At 37.1% G+C, this 15072-nt stretch overlaps 1 protein-coding gene across 1 annotated transcript in view; it reads right to left on the reverse strand.

Moving 5' to 3' along the window:
* Positions 1–4671: 4671 nt before the first annotated feature.
* Positions 4672–15072, reverse strand: part of KDM7A (lysine demethylase 7A) — a 73377-nt gene continuing 62976 nt past the window's right edge. The window contains exons 13-20 of the mRNA XM_069461791.1: positions 13687–13811; positions 13318–13472; positions 11987–12084; positions 11350–11498; positions 11020–11222; positions 9433–9515; positions 5744–6017; positions 4672–5110 (exon numbers count right to left, since the gene is read on the reverse strand). Of these exons, the coding sequence (XP_069317892.1) occupies positions 5016–5110; positions 5744–6017; positions 9433–9515; positions 11020–11222; positions 11350–11498; positions 11987–12084; positions 13318–13472; positions 13687–13811 (1182 nt within the window). The 3' untranslated portion in view covers positions 4672–5015. The remainder of the gene's footprint in view (positions 5111–5743; positions 6018–9432; positions 9516–11019; positions 11223–11349; positions 11499–11986; positions 12085–13317; positions 13473–13686; positions 13812–15072) is intronic.

The raw sequence follows: 15072 nt of genomic DNA on the forward strand, positions 1-15072 counted from the left end.
AGGGCTACGCGGTAGCCAGGGTTTATTATCAGTGAAACAGTGCAGAGTAGATAAACATGTCGGAAGAATCACTGAATAGTTTCAAAAAGGCTTTAACAAAAAAGTGTAATGTTGTACTTGTTAAGACAAAGCCTTAGGACACTAGAAAGGGCACCAAGGGTGAGAGGGAGAAATCGAAGGGTATTTCAAATGAGTATTATATTCTCCTTTCCATAAAGAGGAAAAAAATACTAGGGAATAATAAAATCACAGTCAGTCACAATAAGCTAATTGCTTTGGAAACAGGCGTTTGCTTCCTAATGACCTTAATTTTTAAAAATTTATGTAGGGGATGTCAAATACTTGACTATGGCATGACGTTCCCTGGAAAATTAAAATAAGGGAAGGAAGGCTACAGTGTCTAGTAAGGCTACAGTATTAAGACTACATTACATCAGCAATATAGTGAGTAAATCAATTCTTCCCCTTTCTTTCCACCTGGCTTCCAGTAAGCACATGAGCATCAACCACCAGAGAACAAGCAGAGGCTGCACAGCACCATGGAACAGGGGCTGTTTTAGGAAGCAAGGTATCAGAGGTCCCAGATTGTGTGTCCCCAGGCAAACACTGCCCTTTCTGGGTTTCATTTGTCTCCTTTATTTACGAGTGATACTCTTTTTCTAGGATAATGATCTGATGCTCAACCTTCTCAAGATTACTTTAGATGAAGGTCTAGGGACATTAGGAAAGGACTGGTGAGGAATTAGCTTAATATTTAATGAGAAAAATGAACTTCTGACAGTTACTTCTAGCAGTAGCACACCGGGTCATACAATTATTCCAATCAAGTCTAGTCCTACCACTATAGAGAGCATCTTTTGAAAATAGCTAAAAGAATCTTTTCTGTTGAAGATGTGCAGTGGAGTCTCCTTTCCTACACTACTGCAGTGCTTCCTCTCTTTACCCACCCAACAGCTGTCTTTGTGGATTCCCATCTTTCTAACCACCTTACTGTCTTCCCTAGTTCACTGGGTAGTTGCTAAATCATTTTCATTCCACACTTATTTCACCTTTTTCTAGTAATGAAGAGTATGCTCAATTGGTGGGTCAGACTCAGGAAATCAGGAATTTCCTAATTCCTCTTTGAGAGAAACCTAAAGTTATCTTTCAATTACTTCACATCACCTTAATGTACTTGAGCATAAATAGTCTCACTTTCCTATCCATAAACCATCTCATTTCTTTTTCCTTCACTTTCAGCATGGAATCTGATTTTAATTCAGCACCTTGTTAGAGATTTCAGATTTTTAAAGTAGCAGGCCCTGGGCATATATTTGATATGAAATAAATTTTATCAATAATAGCATTTTTCACTTTAAAATGGATATAAAGGTGCATTCATTATCAGTTGTAACTTAAATAATAATAAATTTGCTATAAGTATGATATGCTAATAGACCATGGAATGCTTTTCTGTAGGTTTTTCTTAGCTGGTTATCATAACAAGCATTATCATCTAAACTTAACAAATGAGAAAACTAATAGAAAGAATAAGTGGCTTATTCAAGGTCACACCGCTGACACCTAAATGGTAGAACACGGACAAAAACCCGGCTCTTCTGCTTCTTTCCATACTGTACCATGCCCCTGTATACAGCATTAATTTACTAACTTTTGAAATGTTTCTTAAATTTTGGAAAAGAACTCAGGTCTTTGTTTTACTTTCACTTCTACAGTGGCATATCTTGGTTGAAACTAATAAAGTTATGATGTTTTTTACGAATGGACCCTCTTTTGCTAAAGTTTGCTTAGAAATGAAAATAATACTGCTAATTTCCTGGAGAAGATATCGTCAAGGGCAGAGACCAAAACTGCAACTTTATATCCCCCCCGCAGTACCAAGTAGTGCTGAGCACACAGTAGATGTCTGAGAAGTACCTGTTGATCTCCTATGAATAAATACAGTAGAGTACATTGAAAAGGCAATAATTAGGATTATTAAAAAATAGAAAAGTATTTAAGCTAAGTATTAGTGATAAGGATGAGCTTATTCCTCTTGGAGTTCAAGATTTCAGTCAGAATCTTCAATTTTGTATGCTTTAAAAAGAACTGATACTTATGAAGTTCGATGTACTTCTAGGATACTGAACTACTCTAAACTGCCAGCTTTACATTGTTTACATCATCCGTCAGTATTGAAGAGTATAATATTATGTGATGTTGTGAATTACAGTACAGTGGATCCCAGGTTAAGTGTCACTTATTTAATAATATAGGAAAATTATCATCTACTATTACTATTAAACTTGCATATGTTAAATCATAATTCTCAATTTTACATATTTGTATTTGCTTACAACTAGCTAAATGCTATCACTGCTGTCTTCCTAAGTTGTGGTGTCTGTGTGGTAGTACTGTTCATAAATGAGACTAAAGGAAAAACAAAAAGTTGTCTATTACTGTCAAGCCCAGATACCAGCAGCAGTTACCTCAAAGTTCAGCCACTTGCATGAGACAAAGGCATGCGTCACAGCCAGTAACTCTACAAGAGGTAAAGGAAAGTTTGACTGGATCAGTGGCTGAATTTTCACCAATTTGGAAAATACATATATTCTGTTACAGTGTGTTTTGAGCTATCTAACTTAATCAGTTAATGGGCTAAAACTGCCAAAAAATGAATCCACAGTAACTTCACTTAAAAATTCCACATACTAGCTACTCAAAATTAGTATTTATTGGCCCAAGTACATAGGGTGAATGAACACTGGCCACAATTTTAAATCATAAAAATAAATTAAGTTTTGTCTTAATTTTTATGGCTAAAGAAATAAAAGGTAGTTAAAAATATTTAGAGTTATGAAAAAATGTAAAAAAAAACCCCCACCCTAGATCATGATGTAACTGGAAAAAGGAATTATAGCTCTTATTTCCTAATCCAAAATAAAAACATGTACTGTAACACCAGAACAGGGTCTATAGAAAACCAAGACATCACAATAATATACTGTGTGGGAAGGTAGAAGAATCAAATTCTAATTTGTGACATCTTGAGATAAAACTACCAGTGAATGACGGACTCTACCCACCTCTTCACTAGTTTTGGCATAGTGTAGACAGAGTTTAATCAGGCTGTTTATAGACACTGAGGATTTCTGTAACATTCTTCCTGACACCCAGATGAGATTCAAACTTTGGTCCACTCACTCTGGACCAAAAAGGCTAATTTATAAGCTATTTCACATTTATGCCATAAAATTTTGGAATGGAGACAGAGTAAGAAATATTTCTCATTGAAAATATACATTTGAATGCAACCATGAAAGATGATGGTATAGTTTTTTTTTTTTTTTTTTTTGTAGCAATTCAAGTGACACTTAGTACAGAGGAGAAAGTCCTGCTACCTTGCTGAGTAAAAAAAAAAAAAGACAAATCTATAATATGGCCATATTTCTTCTCCATAAAAATAAAATTTATCCTATTTGCCTATATTTTCTTTGTAGGAATTTGTAAAATGCTCTATTGTCAGACCTGGGAACATTTCCAGCCCACTCCCAGAAATCATTTATTTTTATGCTATGGGGGAGGGGGAAGGGAAAATAGAAGCTATTACAAGCAACTGAAAACTGGCATTTAGTAAAAATTGTACATAAAGGAGATAAATGATTAAAGTTCAACCAGATACTTAACCTCAACATGAACTAGTCAAGTTAGGATAGATGGAAGAAACTGCAAAAAGCACCCATTTTACTCCAAATCCGTATCTTAAATAATTCTTTAGAAGGTTAAAAAATAAAAAAGTAAACACACACTCACACACACACACACACACAGAGAAATCTCCAACATGCTTGCTTCTATACAACTTAATATAATTCTATTATACTACGACTTATTATGCAGATTTGAATATCCTCAGTCAAACCATATTTTCCAACAAATTAGGTATAGAGAATAAAAGCATTGTAAGATACAACCTTTGCAGCAGGTGTTGGTCCTGTTCACCAACACTAGCATTATGAAGAAGGCCTGCTATAGTTAAAACATATTTGGAAAAACTACAAACATGACAATTTAACCAAACTTATAATACTTTTCCCACAAGTAGGAAAAAGATATTAAAGCTGTTCTCTTTGGGACCCAGATATCATCAGCAGAAATGAAAATGCAAGAAGCCTATTTTTTATATTTAGAAGAAAATCACAATGTCAAACAAAATGAGAAATGAGGGATCTTTTATGGAGTTCTTACACATTGGCTATGAAAGTGTTTCCCTGCAAAGAGAAGAGTCTTGTTGGGTCATCACAAAACGATGGGGAGTGCAGAGGGAAGGTGGGATATAAGGTAATTAACCTGGATAACAGTATGCACCTTGGATGTTAGCAAAAGCGAAGCTAATAGCTTATAAAAAACACATGAAATATATAAAATAAAATGATTTTCATATACATCTTAATTTAAAATAATTAATGCATCAAATCCCTGTTTAAGACTTTAACCTGAATATCAAATTTAAGAGTCCAGACTAGTTACTGTTACTGTGGCTCTTCCCCACATATAACACACACACTATCAAAAATAATTTAAAAACCTTCACATTCTTAAATCTAAATTAGTGAGATATTTCTCCAGAAATCTTCCAAATAAATAGCTTTAAAAAAGAAAGAATTTATAAGCTGTTAACTTTAAAAAAAATCTGTTAAATAAATTACTGATAATTCTTTATCCTACCACTGAAAATAAATCAAGACACTACCAACAACAAAATGAAATTCAAGCCCTGACAAGAGACCCTTTCCAGTTCAAGGTCTCTTTTTAAGGTTCTACCCTCCTCCTTCCTCTCCCCCACCAGGTCCAAAATGGTTATTGCTGAGTGGGTGTGGCACAGTGAAAATGCAGCATCAGGTTCGTTCTGTTCTTCGGGCAGTGTTCTTACTGTACACGCAAATTGCTCCAGGCAGGGGGGTGGCGGAAGCTCCAGGCTCCTGCACCCCCGAGACTGGTCCCCAAAGGGAAAAGTGGCTGCAACAGCAGCTCTGTCACACAAAGAAACGTGCATGGCCATTTCTGTTCAACTTAAGGATCTTCCCAAGACGTTGTTTAGCTGTTGCCATTCCTTTTTTTGGGCGTTTACCTATAAAACACCAACAACAGTGTAAATAATGATGAAAAGCACACTTGGCAGACAGCACCTGGAAGACTTAAAGGGAGAACTTTATGGAAAGTAAGCCCTGTAAGTGTTCTCAATGGACAAAGTCATACTTCTGGACTTCCGCTGTTTAAAACTCTTCCACCTGCTCACATTAGGGTTACAGGCCAACCTCCTTCGCTAGACTTGCTAGGCTCTCCTGCAGTTTGATCTCTGCCTAGTTCTTCAGCCTCAACTCTTACCTACTGTGCCTCACACTGTGCTTTGGCAACAAAACTCACCCGCAGTTTTACAAACATACCACATCCTGTTTCTGCCTTTTGTGCCCTGGCTAAGGCTCTCCTTTTGCCTTCAGAGCTGTCTATTCTGTCACTTCCCCCAACTCAGCCTGGCTAACCCCTTAGCATCCTTTTTTAGGGTCTGCCTCCTGATGCTCAGGGCTGACTTAGGTATCCTCCTCCTTTGTTCCCATAGCAGCCTGTGCACACCGCCATCGCTGTGCTGTCCATAATGCACTAGATGGTGAGCAACTTGAGTGCAGAGACTATATCTAAACTGCCACTATTACCATCCCACACACTCAGAAATATACCTAATCTACAACTGTGTAAAAGTTACCTTTTGTTGCCTGGTTGCTGATAGGTGGTGGATTTGATGCAGGTCTCTTGGTGGGGTGAAGGGGCACTGAAAAGGAAGTTTCACCAACTGGCCTTTCTGGACTTAGACTGCCATTGCTTATCTGGCACGCCCCTGAAATCAAGCTTGAATTCTGTATGTACTTTCCATTCTGAAGGCCTGAGCCACCGCTGTCCACGTAATTCCTACTTTGTACCTTCTGACTGGTTTCTGATGAACCTTCCTTTTTGATGCATTTCTGGCTTCTACTTAGATCCTGGAAGGAAGGAAGGAAATGAGGCTGAACTTTTAGGGTTTAAGAAAAGTGAGGTATTTAAGCGCTCTATGCATTAGGAAAGTCAAGAGAGAAGAAATAAACTAATGAATTTTGGTTTTCTTAACTTCCATCAGCCAGAGACGACTACCATTTCATGATGGTCATCTCAGTTCATAAACCTAATAGGTTTGAAGGATTTGAGTCTTGAAGTTGCTTCATAACTTAAGTAAGAAAAAGGAGAGAAAATAATTTAAACAAGCAGAAACGCCCTGCCTGCCATTCCACTCAGTGAGCACATGCCATGGAGGACCCGAGACAGGAGGAATGGACTTAGGCTTCCTCAGCATGCCACAGCTCCCTTATACCTCTCCTGGTGTAATGTACTATTCTTTTCTAGAACCTAACTTCTTTAAGTTTCATCCCCACTGAATTTGTTTTCTAGAAAATCCTTAGATCCAGGCCGGGCGCGGTGGCTCACGCCTGTAATCCTAGCACTCTGGGAGGCCGAGGCGGGTGGATTGCTCAAGGTCAGGAGTTCGAGACCAGCCTGAGCGAGACCCCGTCTCTACTAAAAATAGAAAGACATTATATGGACACCTAAAAATCTATATAGAAAAAATTAGCCGGGCATAGTGGCGCATGCCTGTAGTCCCAGCTACTCGGGAGGCTGAGGCAGTAGGATCGCTTAAGCCCAGGAGTTTGAGGTTGCTGTGAGCTAAGCTGACGCCACGGCACTCACTCTAGCCTGGGCAACAAAGTGAGACTCTGTCTCAACAAAAAAAAAAAAAAAAAAAAAAAAGAAAATCCTTAGATCCAGAGCCCCAAGCTTGGTATTCTTCTTTAAATACAACTTCTTTTTCAGTCTCTTAAGACTACTGAGTAAACTTTCAGGAAAAAAAATGCTACTGATTGGAGAGTCTTGAAATCAACTGAGAGGTCATGACCAGCATTAAAAAGAGAAAGACTGGACATGAAAAGAATACACTGTGGCATGATTTTTCATGAAACCAGTTTTAATTATGCAGGTGTGTGTATGAGAGAGATATAAAATATATCTCTGATGCTGTCATGATCAAATAAGTTTCAAAAACAGTATTAAACATAGACTTGCTTTAAATTAGTGTTAGAAATATTCTTGAGCATGAAGAAGCAACTGCTATGATTTGACATGCCATTACAATACCTATTTAGAGTAAAGGCAAAAGAAATTTAATTTTCTCTGATATGATCTTACTAATTATCACTTCTTCATTTATTTTCAAAGAGAATTATAAAAACAGCCAGATTTAAATAATAGCTTATGTTTAATACTGAATCCTATAATGCTAATAAGTGATAAACTTTATGACCAGCTACAGTGAGGCACTATAAAATAACATACTGAAAAAGCGAATTATAACAATTAAGAGACTTCGTACTTGACCTGGAGTATATCCTGGAGTATATCCTTCTATTCAATAAAGAACTTACACTCACAAAGCCTTGCTTTAAAAAGATAACTTGGCTGTTTTTCTTTTTGTATAAATGATAGCTAAATATATCACTTCTTGGCCTTTTGGCTAAGATCAAGTGTAGTAATACAGATAAGCCAAATAAAGGAAATAAAAACCATCCATAATTCTATTACTCAGAGATTAATGATCTTACATATTTAGTGTAGAGTCTAATTTTATTTTCTGGCCATATATATACACATCTCCTCCTCCAGGGGTTTCAGTCTATACCTCCAATTCAACCTAGGGCTCTCGAAGATGGCAAAATCTAAAGGCCCTTTCCACGTCTGCTGAGGTCTTTCAGTGCTACGAGAAAGCTTTATTCACAAGAGATTTTCCCTTCAACCACTTCTTAACTGCCTACTCAAGTTTCCCTCTGTTCCCCTTCTCCCCCAAAATGTTTCTTTACACTAGAGAAAACTAGGGGCAGTATTTCTGCTTTTGCTGATTTACTTACTTTTTTAAGTATCATGGGGGTTGGGGAGGTTTAGAGGCCCTACTCTTCCACATAAGAATTTTGATTCTTTCTTTGGCTGCCATTTTCCAAGGTTTACAGCAAAAGATCACATCACTCTCCTTGTTGGGTGCTGCTGGTAAAGTGTTGGTTTCTAAAAAATGCTATTTTTGTTTCATTTTGTTTGGTGTAAGCATTAATATGCTGGGATCCTAAAACATCTAGTTTCTTCTCTTACAGCGGAGGTTCTTAATCTGAAGTTAATGGATAGTCTGAGGCGGGCATTCGGGTGTGGGTAGCAGCACAAACCATGACAAAACATAAGCAAAAGTCAATGTTTATAGTGAACATTTTTCTGGAAAGAGACTCTGTAACTTTCACCAAATTCTCAAAGGAATTTAGTATCTAAAAATGTTCAAGAAATAACATCAGGCCGGGCGCGGTGGCTCACGCCTGTAATCCTAGCACTCTGGGAGGCCGAGGCGGGTGGATTGCTCAAGGTCAGGAGTTCGAGACCAGCCTGAGCGAGACCCCGTCTCTACTAAAAATAGAAAGACATTATATGGACAACTAAAAATCTATATAGAAAAAATTAGCCGGGCATAGTGGTGCATGCCTGTAGTCCCAGCTACTCGGGAGGCTGAGGCAGTAGGATCGCTTAAGCCGAGGAGTCTGAGGTTGCTGTGAGCTAAGCTGACGCCACGGCACTCACTCTAGCCTGGGCAACAAAGTGAGACTCTGTCTCAACAAAAAAAAAAAAAAAAAAAAAAAAGAAATAACATCAGGCTGGGTGAACTGGTTCACACCTGTAATCCCAACACTTTGGGAGGCTGAGGTGGGAGGATTGCTTGAGGCCAAGAGTTCAAGACCAGCCTGGGCAAGATAGTGAGACCTCATCTCTACAAACTAGCTGGGCATTATGATGTGTGCCTGTAGTCCCAGTGACTCAGGAGGCTAAGTTGGGAGGTTTGCTTGAGCCCAGGAGTTTGAAGCTGCAATGAGCTATGATCACACTACCCTACTCCAGCTTACAAAACAGAGCAAGACCCTGTCTCTTAAGAAAAAAATAAATAAATAAATAATATCAGAGGTTAAAAAAGCGATCTTCAGGTGGCTGTGATGGCCGAGTGGTTAAGACGTTGGACTCGAAAAAAGAGATCTTCATGGTATTCTTCTTTACCCTTCATGTTTCATTCTAACCAGACATACCTACAAGTGTTGGTAGTCATTAGTTTTGAAAACTACTTCCTTGAATAAATTATTCTTTTCCAGATCACATTCTATCCATGACATTACATTAGTCATCACATCAGAATCTCTAAAAATGGACAGTTGTTCAAATGTGCATTTAATTGTAATTTTTTGGCTTTCTAGATCTAGTAGTCGATAACCAATTGTTACAGTTTAAAAAAGAAAGCAAAAACAGACAATTTTAAATGTCCTTCTGTGTTCCAAACTTTGAATATACCTGAGGATTAAATCTGGAAGTATCAAATTGTTTAATCCAGGAAGAAGTCCTAAAGTCTTGATCTTCAGTCTTGACATGGCATCCTAAAGAGAAGTTTTAATTAAATTATCTTTGTACAAACTTGATCTGAAAGAACAAAATTAACCTAACGCTTAAAATTAAAAGCAAATTTATATTGACATTTTATTTAAAAATAAATACATTAACTCTTTAGATATTTATTCACACACTTTCACCTTCACTATACTCCGTTTCCTCTCAAAAGCAAAAAACAATCACCAGCTCACAACTTATCATGTTAATTCTTTCCATTTTCTCAAATACTATATTTATTCTTTTTTTTTTTTTTTGGCTAGCTAATGAAGCAGTAGTAGGCTTGGAGAAGGAACAAAGAAATCTGTAACACTGTGACCAATTAGTTGTAAATACCACTGTACTCAGACCAACCTCAAAGATTTTCTTAATTTCACAGGTTTTGGGCCTGATGCTGGAAGATCTATAATCTAATTCTACGGCCATCTGTTGTATATGTAAAACCAAATGCAATATATTCTCTCTAAAAATGGTATTTTCCACGTAGAATACTTTTCCATATAGAATAAAGCAGGTGTTTGCCTGAATTTTGTAGTATTTCCATGAAAACTTTCTTTTCAAGGGACCAAAGAGATCTTAGAAAAACAAAATGATGCAGTGGAAAGACAGAGAAATTCAGATTTGAATTTGAGTTCTTCCATTACTAATTCAACTTTAGGCAAGTTACTTATCCTCTCCAAACTTCAGTTTCCTCTTATACAATAAGCACAGACTTTGAGATCAGATGGCCTTGGGTTTAAATTCCAACACCACTGAATAATAGTTACGTAAAGTGTCGGCAAATTAAATTAATTTCACTAAGTCTTGTTTCCTTTACCTGTAAAAGGGAGTGATTTTTACCTATATCGTAAATGTTGTTTCAAGAATTAAGTGAAATGAATGCCAAGTTCCTGGTCCATAGTTGACAATTATATGGGACCCAATATAATTATTACCTAGGCATTCAATTTTAATGTAGTCCATCTTTTCCCAAATCTTCCTCAGGCTTTTTGGGAAACAAAAATTTGCCCTGAGGGCACAGAGCAGAAAACACTATGGGGCATGTCTGACACTGCCATCCAGTCTGCCCTCTTTTCTCAATACTCTTTTTTTCTCCTTTTTTCCAGTAGGAGAAACAGTTCAAAACTTGTTTTCCCTTTCCTAAAAGGAAAATAGGATTGACTGTTCAAGTTTAGCAGACCATTTAAGACACCAAAACATTCCTTTCCACTCCGACAATAATACTAACTCTCTTGCAATAGCAATGGAATTATGCTACTGAACACAATTCTCAATTCCAGGTAATTTAATTTACATTTTGAGTTCTTATGCTTCCATGTTACATGACTTGTCAGCATTGTACAGTTTTTCCTCAGCATTCTTGATACCATTTCCAGCTAAAGGTGTGCAATGAATAGTCCTTATTCAAAATCTCCAACTTAAACTAGGATTATTCAGCTATTAAGTTGGGCATCATATATTACTTCTTAGAGACTGATAAAATTTTTTTCTTACCACATTCCACTGGTTTATCATAGCGATACAACTGCCTAAGCTCATGGTTACTGCTGTGGCAGCTGCTGTGATCCTGGTGAGAGTCACTGCTGCAGTCTGTGCTTTGTATTTGCCTTTGTAAACATGTGGAATAGTGCAACCCTGCCATGGACAGCATGCCCTGAATAGCTTCTTCCTCTGTGCTCGTCGAGGTAGGACATTCCCTAAAAAGCAGATGATCCACAAAAACAAGAGTGTATTTTTTCTGATGAAATTTTTGGCAAAATTTAAAACTAAAAAATGTTTTCATTTTTTTATATGTAATAAGACTACTACCATCATCAAACCTACCTTTTAATTGGAATTTCACTTCTAGATGGCTTCTGGCTCTTTTGAAGGAAGTGTCTCATCACATTAGATTCTTCCTTAAAGTTTGACGTTATTTCTTGTTTCTTTTCATCACCTGAACTTTCAGACTCTTCAGTGGTAAAATTATTTTTCTGAAATAATCAATAATTAAATGGAAATAAAGCCATATAAGAAACTGATCAAGTTTGTACAAACTAATCCAAAAGATTTTATATATCTGTGGAAAGTCAAAATCTTAGTTATCATGAAATTATTCTGTATTTCATGTGAAAATCTCTATTAACTATAGGAACATACTACCTTCATAAAAAACACATAGGCTTTCTTTAAGGTACAATGAAATATAACCTATGAGAGATATGAGAAACATTAAGAACAGTATAAGCAGAAGAATCTCTCTCTCTCGACCCTTTCAAAAATCAGACAAAAGCTACGTTTATCAAATGTGAACAGTCATGTGACAGTGGGTGCGTACAATGACCACTACAGGAAGATTCTGTGCTACACAGCTTAGAGACAAGCTTTGGGGAAAGCTGCCATTTGCCTTCCTCCCAGGTGACGACATGTGGTGCTCATCTTTCCATCAAATAACGTACAAGTCATAGGATCTCAGGCGTACCAGTGCAGTGCACTCAGGTCCAGAGTCTTCTGACTCAGAAATATCGGAATATCCTGATGATTTATTCCTGAGTTCTGATTTCACATGTGTAAAAAACCCTGAGAAAGAAAGGAATGGATGAGAAAAAAAAGAGAAACTCATTAGAATTTGATGAACAAGGTACAAGGTGATCTCTAAAGTCCACCTGTCTCCCAATCTCTTGTCCTCTATCCTCCTTTTACACTTTTGTTTTCGCCATTTCTTTCTCCCTAATTGACCAAGATACAAACTGAAGTATATACGTAAATATAAGTGTGGTATTTACTAAACATGATTATATATTATATATTTGGGTGAGATGACCATCTTATATTTCTTTCCAGAAACAGCTTCCAAAACTAAAACTAGCTATTTACAAGATGATTTTCACTTCCCCTTTTGCATTAGTTCTATCATTAGGAAAAAAAAAAAGACAACTTTCCTAAACCTAAAAAGCATTCACGTAGTTGGTGAATTCAACAAGCTTATAAACTGGGCTTTCTCTTTCATGAGGCGCTGTCATATAGCACTTGTTTGATGAATGCCTGTTGATTGGGGCCTTTTTCCTGGCATGCACACAAAGCCAGAGTCACCAATACAGCAGTGCCAAATTTATCTGGAATTAGCAGGAACTAAGATGTTCAATATGGATTAAATAATGTTAGTTATCTGAAACATTTATTTGTCAAATATCAAAATTTTTATTTTAACTACTTTTTAAAATAGAAGGGTATATGGAGGTCCTGAAAAATGTTGAGAAATTAAGACTCTATTCAAAGAAGAAAGACCTCAAGGAGAAGACAGCGTTAACATTTTGTCATATTGATGATAACCAATTAATAACCTAGTAGAGGCCTTCTTGCCAATAGGCAATCAAATAAAACCACAATACATGGATACCTAACAGCTTCAGATCAGCCAGTTACATATCACCTGAAAATTATATACATGCTAGCTAATATATAAAATTTCATTACACTTGGAATTTTTATTTTGGAAATTAGAGGCCCATAGAATGTATGAACCTTCATGTGACTCTTTAAAAACTGACTAGACGAAGGTATGTGATCCACACAAACCCCCTCACTGATAACACCTTCCCTGGCCACTATACCTCACTTGGCATTCACATTCAGCACCTCCCTGATGGGTGACCTACTCAGACATACTTCTGACTTTTCAAAACAGTATTAGGGAAACAAAAATTTTCAATCCCACTATAAACTTAAGAACTTTAAAATTAGCAAGTTACTTAACATATTACCACATTAGTAATGAACAGATCTTCAAAATGACCATTAAAACAAACATACTGTTAAGTGGTTTTTGAGATGTCTCATTTTCCACTCCCTCTATTCCTGAACTCTCTTCTATCTTCATTTTTGTCTTTTTTGTCCTTCTTTTATCCTCTTCATTTTCACTATCTGCTGTATAAAGACTCTGATCTGTGAAGGGCTGTCTCTCATCTCTGTATCATGAAGGAAAAATAATCAAGTCAGAAAATAGTCCAAGACTATGTAGCCAAATGGTATTCCCCACCCCCTTAATTTACAGAGAATAGAGAATTGAGACCCTGTCCCCGTATTTCAGTCAGCTATGCAACGGTATGGACTAGGGATAGAATGAACAAAGGGAATCCACTGAAAATTAATCTACTTGATACTTTGATCTACTTTACATACTTGATTATTCTTCCATTTGTCAGCAGTAATCGTAGATCATTATCTTTTGCTCTCCATTCAGGTACTGTGGAAGATGGCTGGAGATGTTTGTTGAATTTTCCATTCAGTTTAGAGCTCAAGATGTCCTTAAAGTATAAAAGCAGAAGTTACTTAACCTTCACCCTCAGACAGCCCTGCCTGACTGAAGAACACAGTATACCACCCTCTCCCCCGTGGCCCTGCATCTCAGGGTGACACGCAGCTGCCAGGGCATGGGGACATGTAGCAGTATGACACTCCAGAGTTCCCAAAGCCAAAGCAAGAGTATGGCTCATCTTTCTGGGGGACCATTAAGAATAAAATACATCTTATGAAGTAGAACGTAAAATGCGCATAAAGTGAATTCAAAGAAATTTCACTCTTGTAGAAAGCTGAAAAACTGGAGCAGCACTGCCTTAAGGTATTTTAACTCTCTTCTCCTTGCTTCTTCCTGCTGAAGTGCTAGCTCCTGGGCCTTTCCATTCACCCTGTCCTTCACTTACTATAACCTAGCAATGAACAGGTCACCACACTGCTACCACTAGGAACAAAAGACACTGTGTGACATAAAGGTATAATAGTAGCTGGGTTTTAATGCATAAAAAAGATTTCTTTTTCATGGTAATTTTTCCCTTAAGAATAAATAGAACCTTTCCTAATAAGCTAAATCTTCCCTAGTGACTATGGATTAAGTAGGTTTAGAACAATGTAATCTTAAAACAATTATATAAAATTTAAAATATTTAAGAAAGTTAAAGTTTCCATATAACTTCTTTAAATATTTTAATTCAGAGATACCCCTATCTCATTCATTTTATTTATCTATTTATTCTTATATTTTCAGAGTCGGGAGTCTTGCTATATTGCCCAGGCTGATCTCAAACTCCTAGGATCAAACAATCCTCCTGCTTCAACCAACCTCTCGAGTAGCTGGGACTGTAGGTGTACACCACCACATCCAACTGTTCTATCTCATTCATTTTAAATAAATGCCTATCCTCTACTTAAGATATAAAATTATAGATGATACAGATCTCACCACAAACTTGTAACCATGTTTTACAAAGGCACTACATCAAAAATCTTATTACTGCCTCCCACTCTCCCCTTTGTCCAGTAGGCCAGCACTTTTCAAACTTTAATGGGTTTATTCTAACAGTCTCCCAGTCTAACAGTCATCTAGGCTGATGCTACTGGCTCAAGTATAGGCCTTCTGCATTTGCTCTTCTCTCTGCCTATAACATTATTCCTCAAATGTTTGTGTGTTCATTTGACTTTGCATGATTTAAGTGTCAGTTCAAACCTGAGAGGCTCTCTGACCACCTTAGCTAAAGTACCCAGCCACACCATACCCCTTTATTCTACTGC

The sequence above is a fragment of the Eulemur rufifrons genome, chromosome 29 (genome assembly GCF_041146395.1).
Source record: "Eulemur rufifrons isolate Redbay chromosome 29, OSU_ERuf_1, whole genome shotgun sequence".
Classification (NCBI taxonomy): Eukaryota; Metazoa; Chordata; class Mammalia; order Primates; family Lemuridae; genus Eulemur; species Eulemur rufifrons.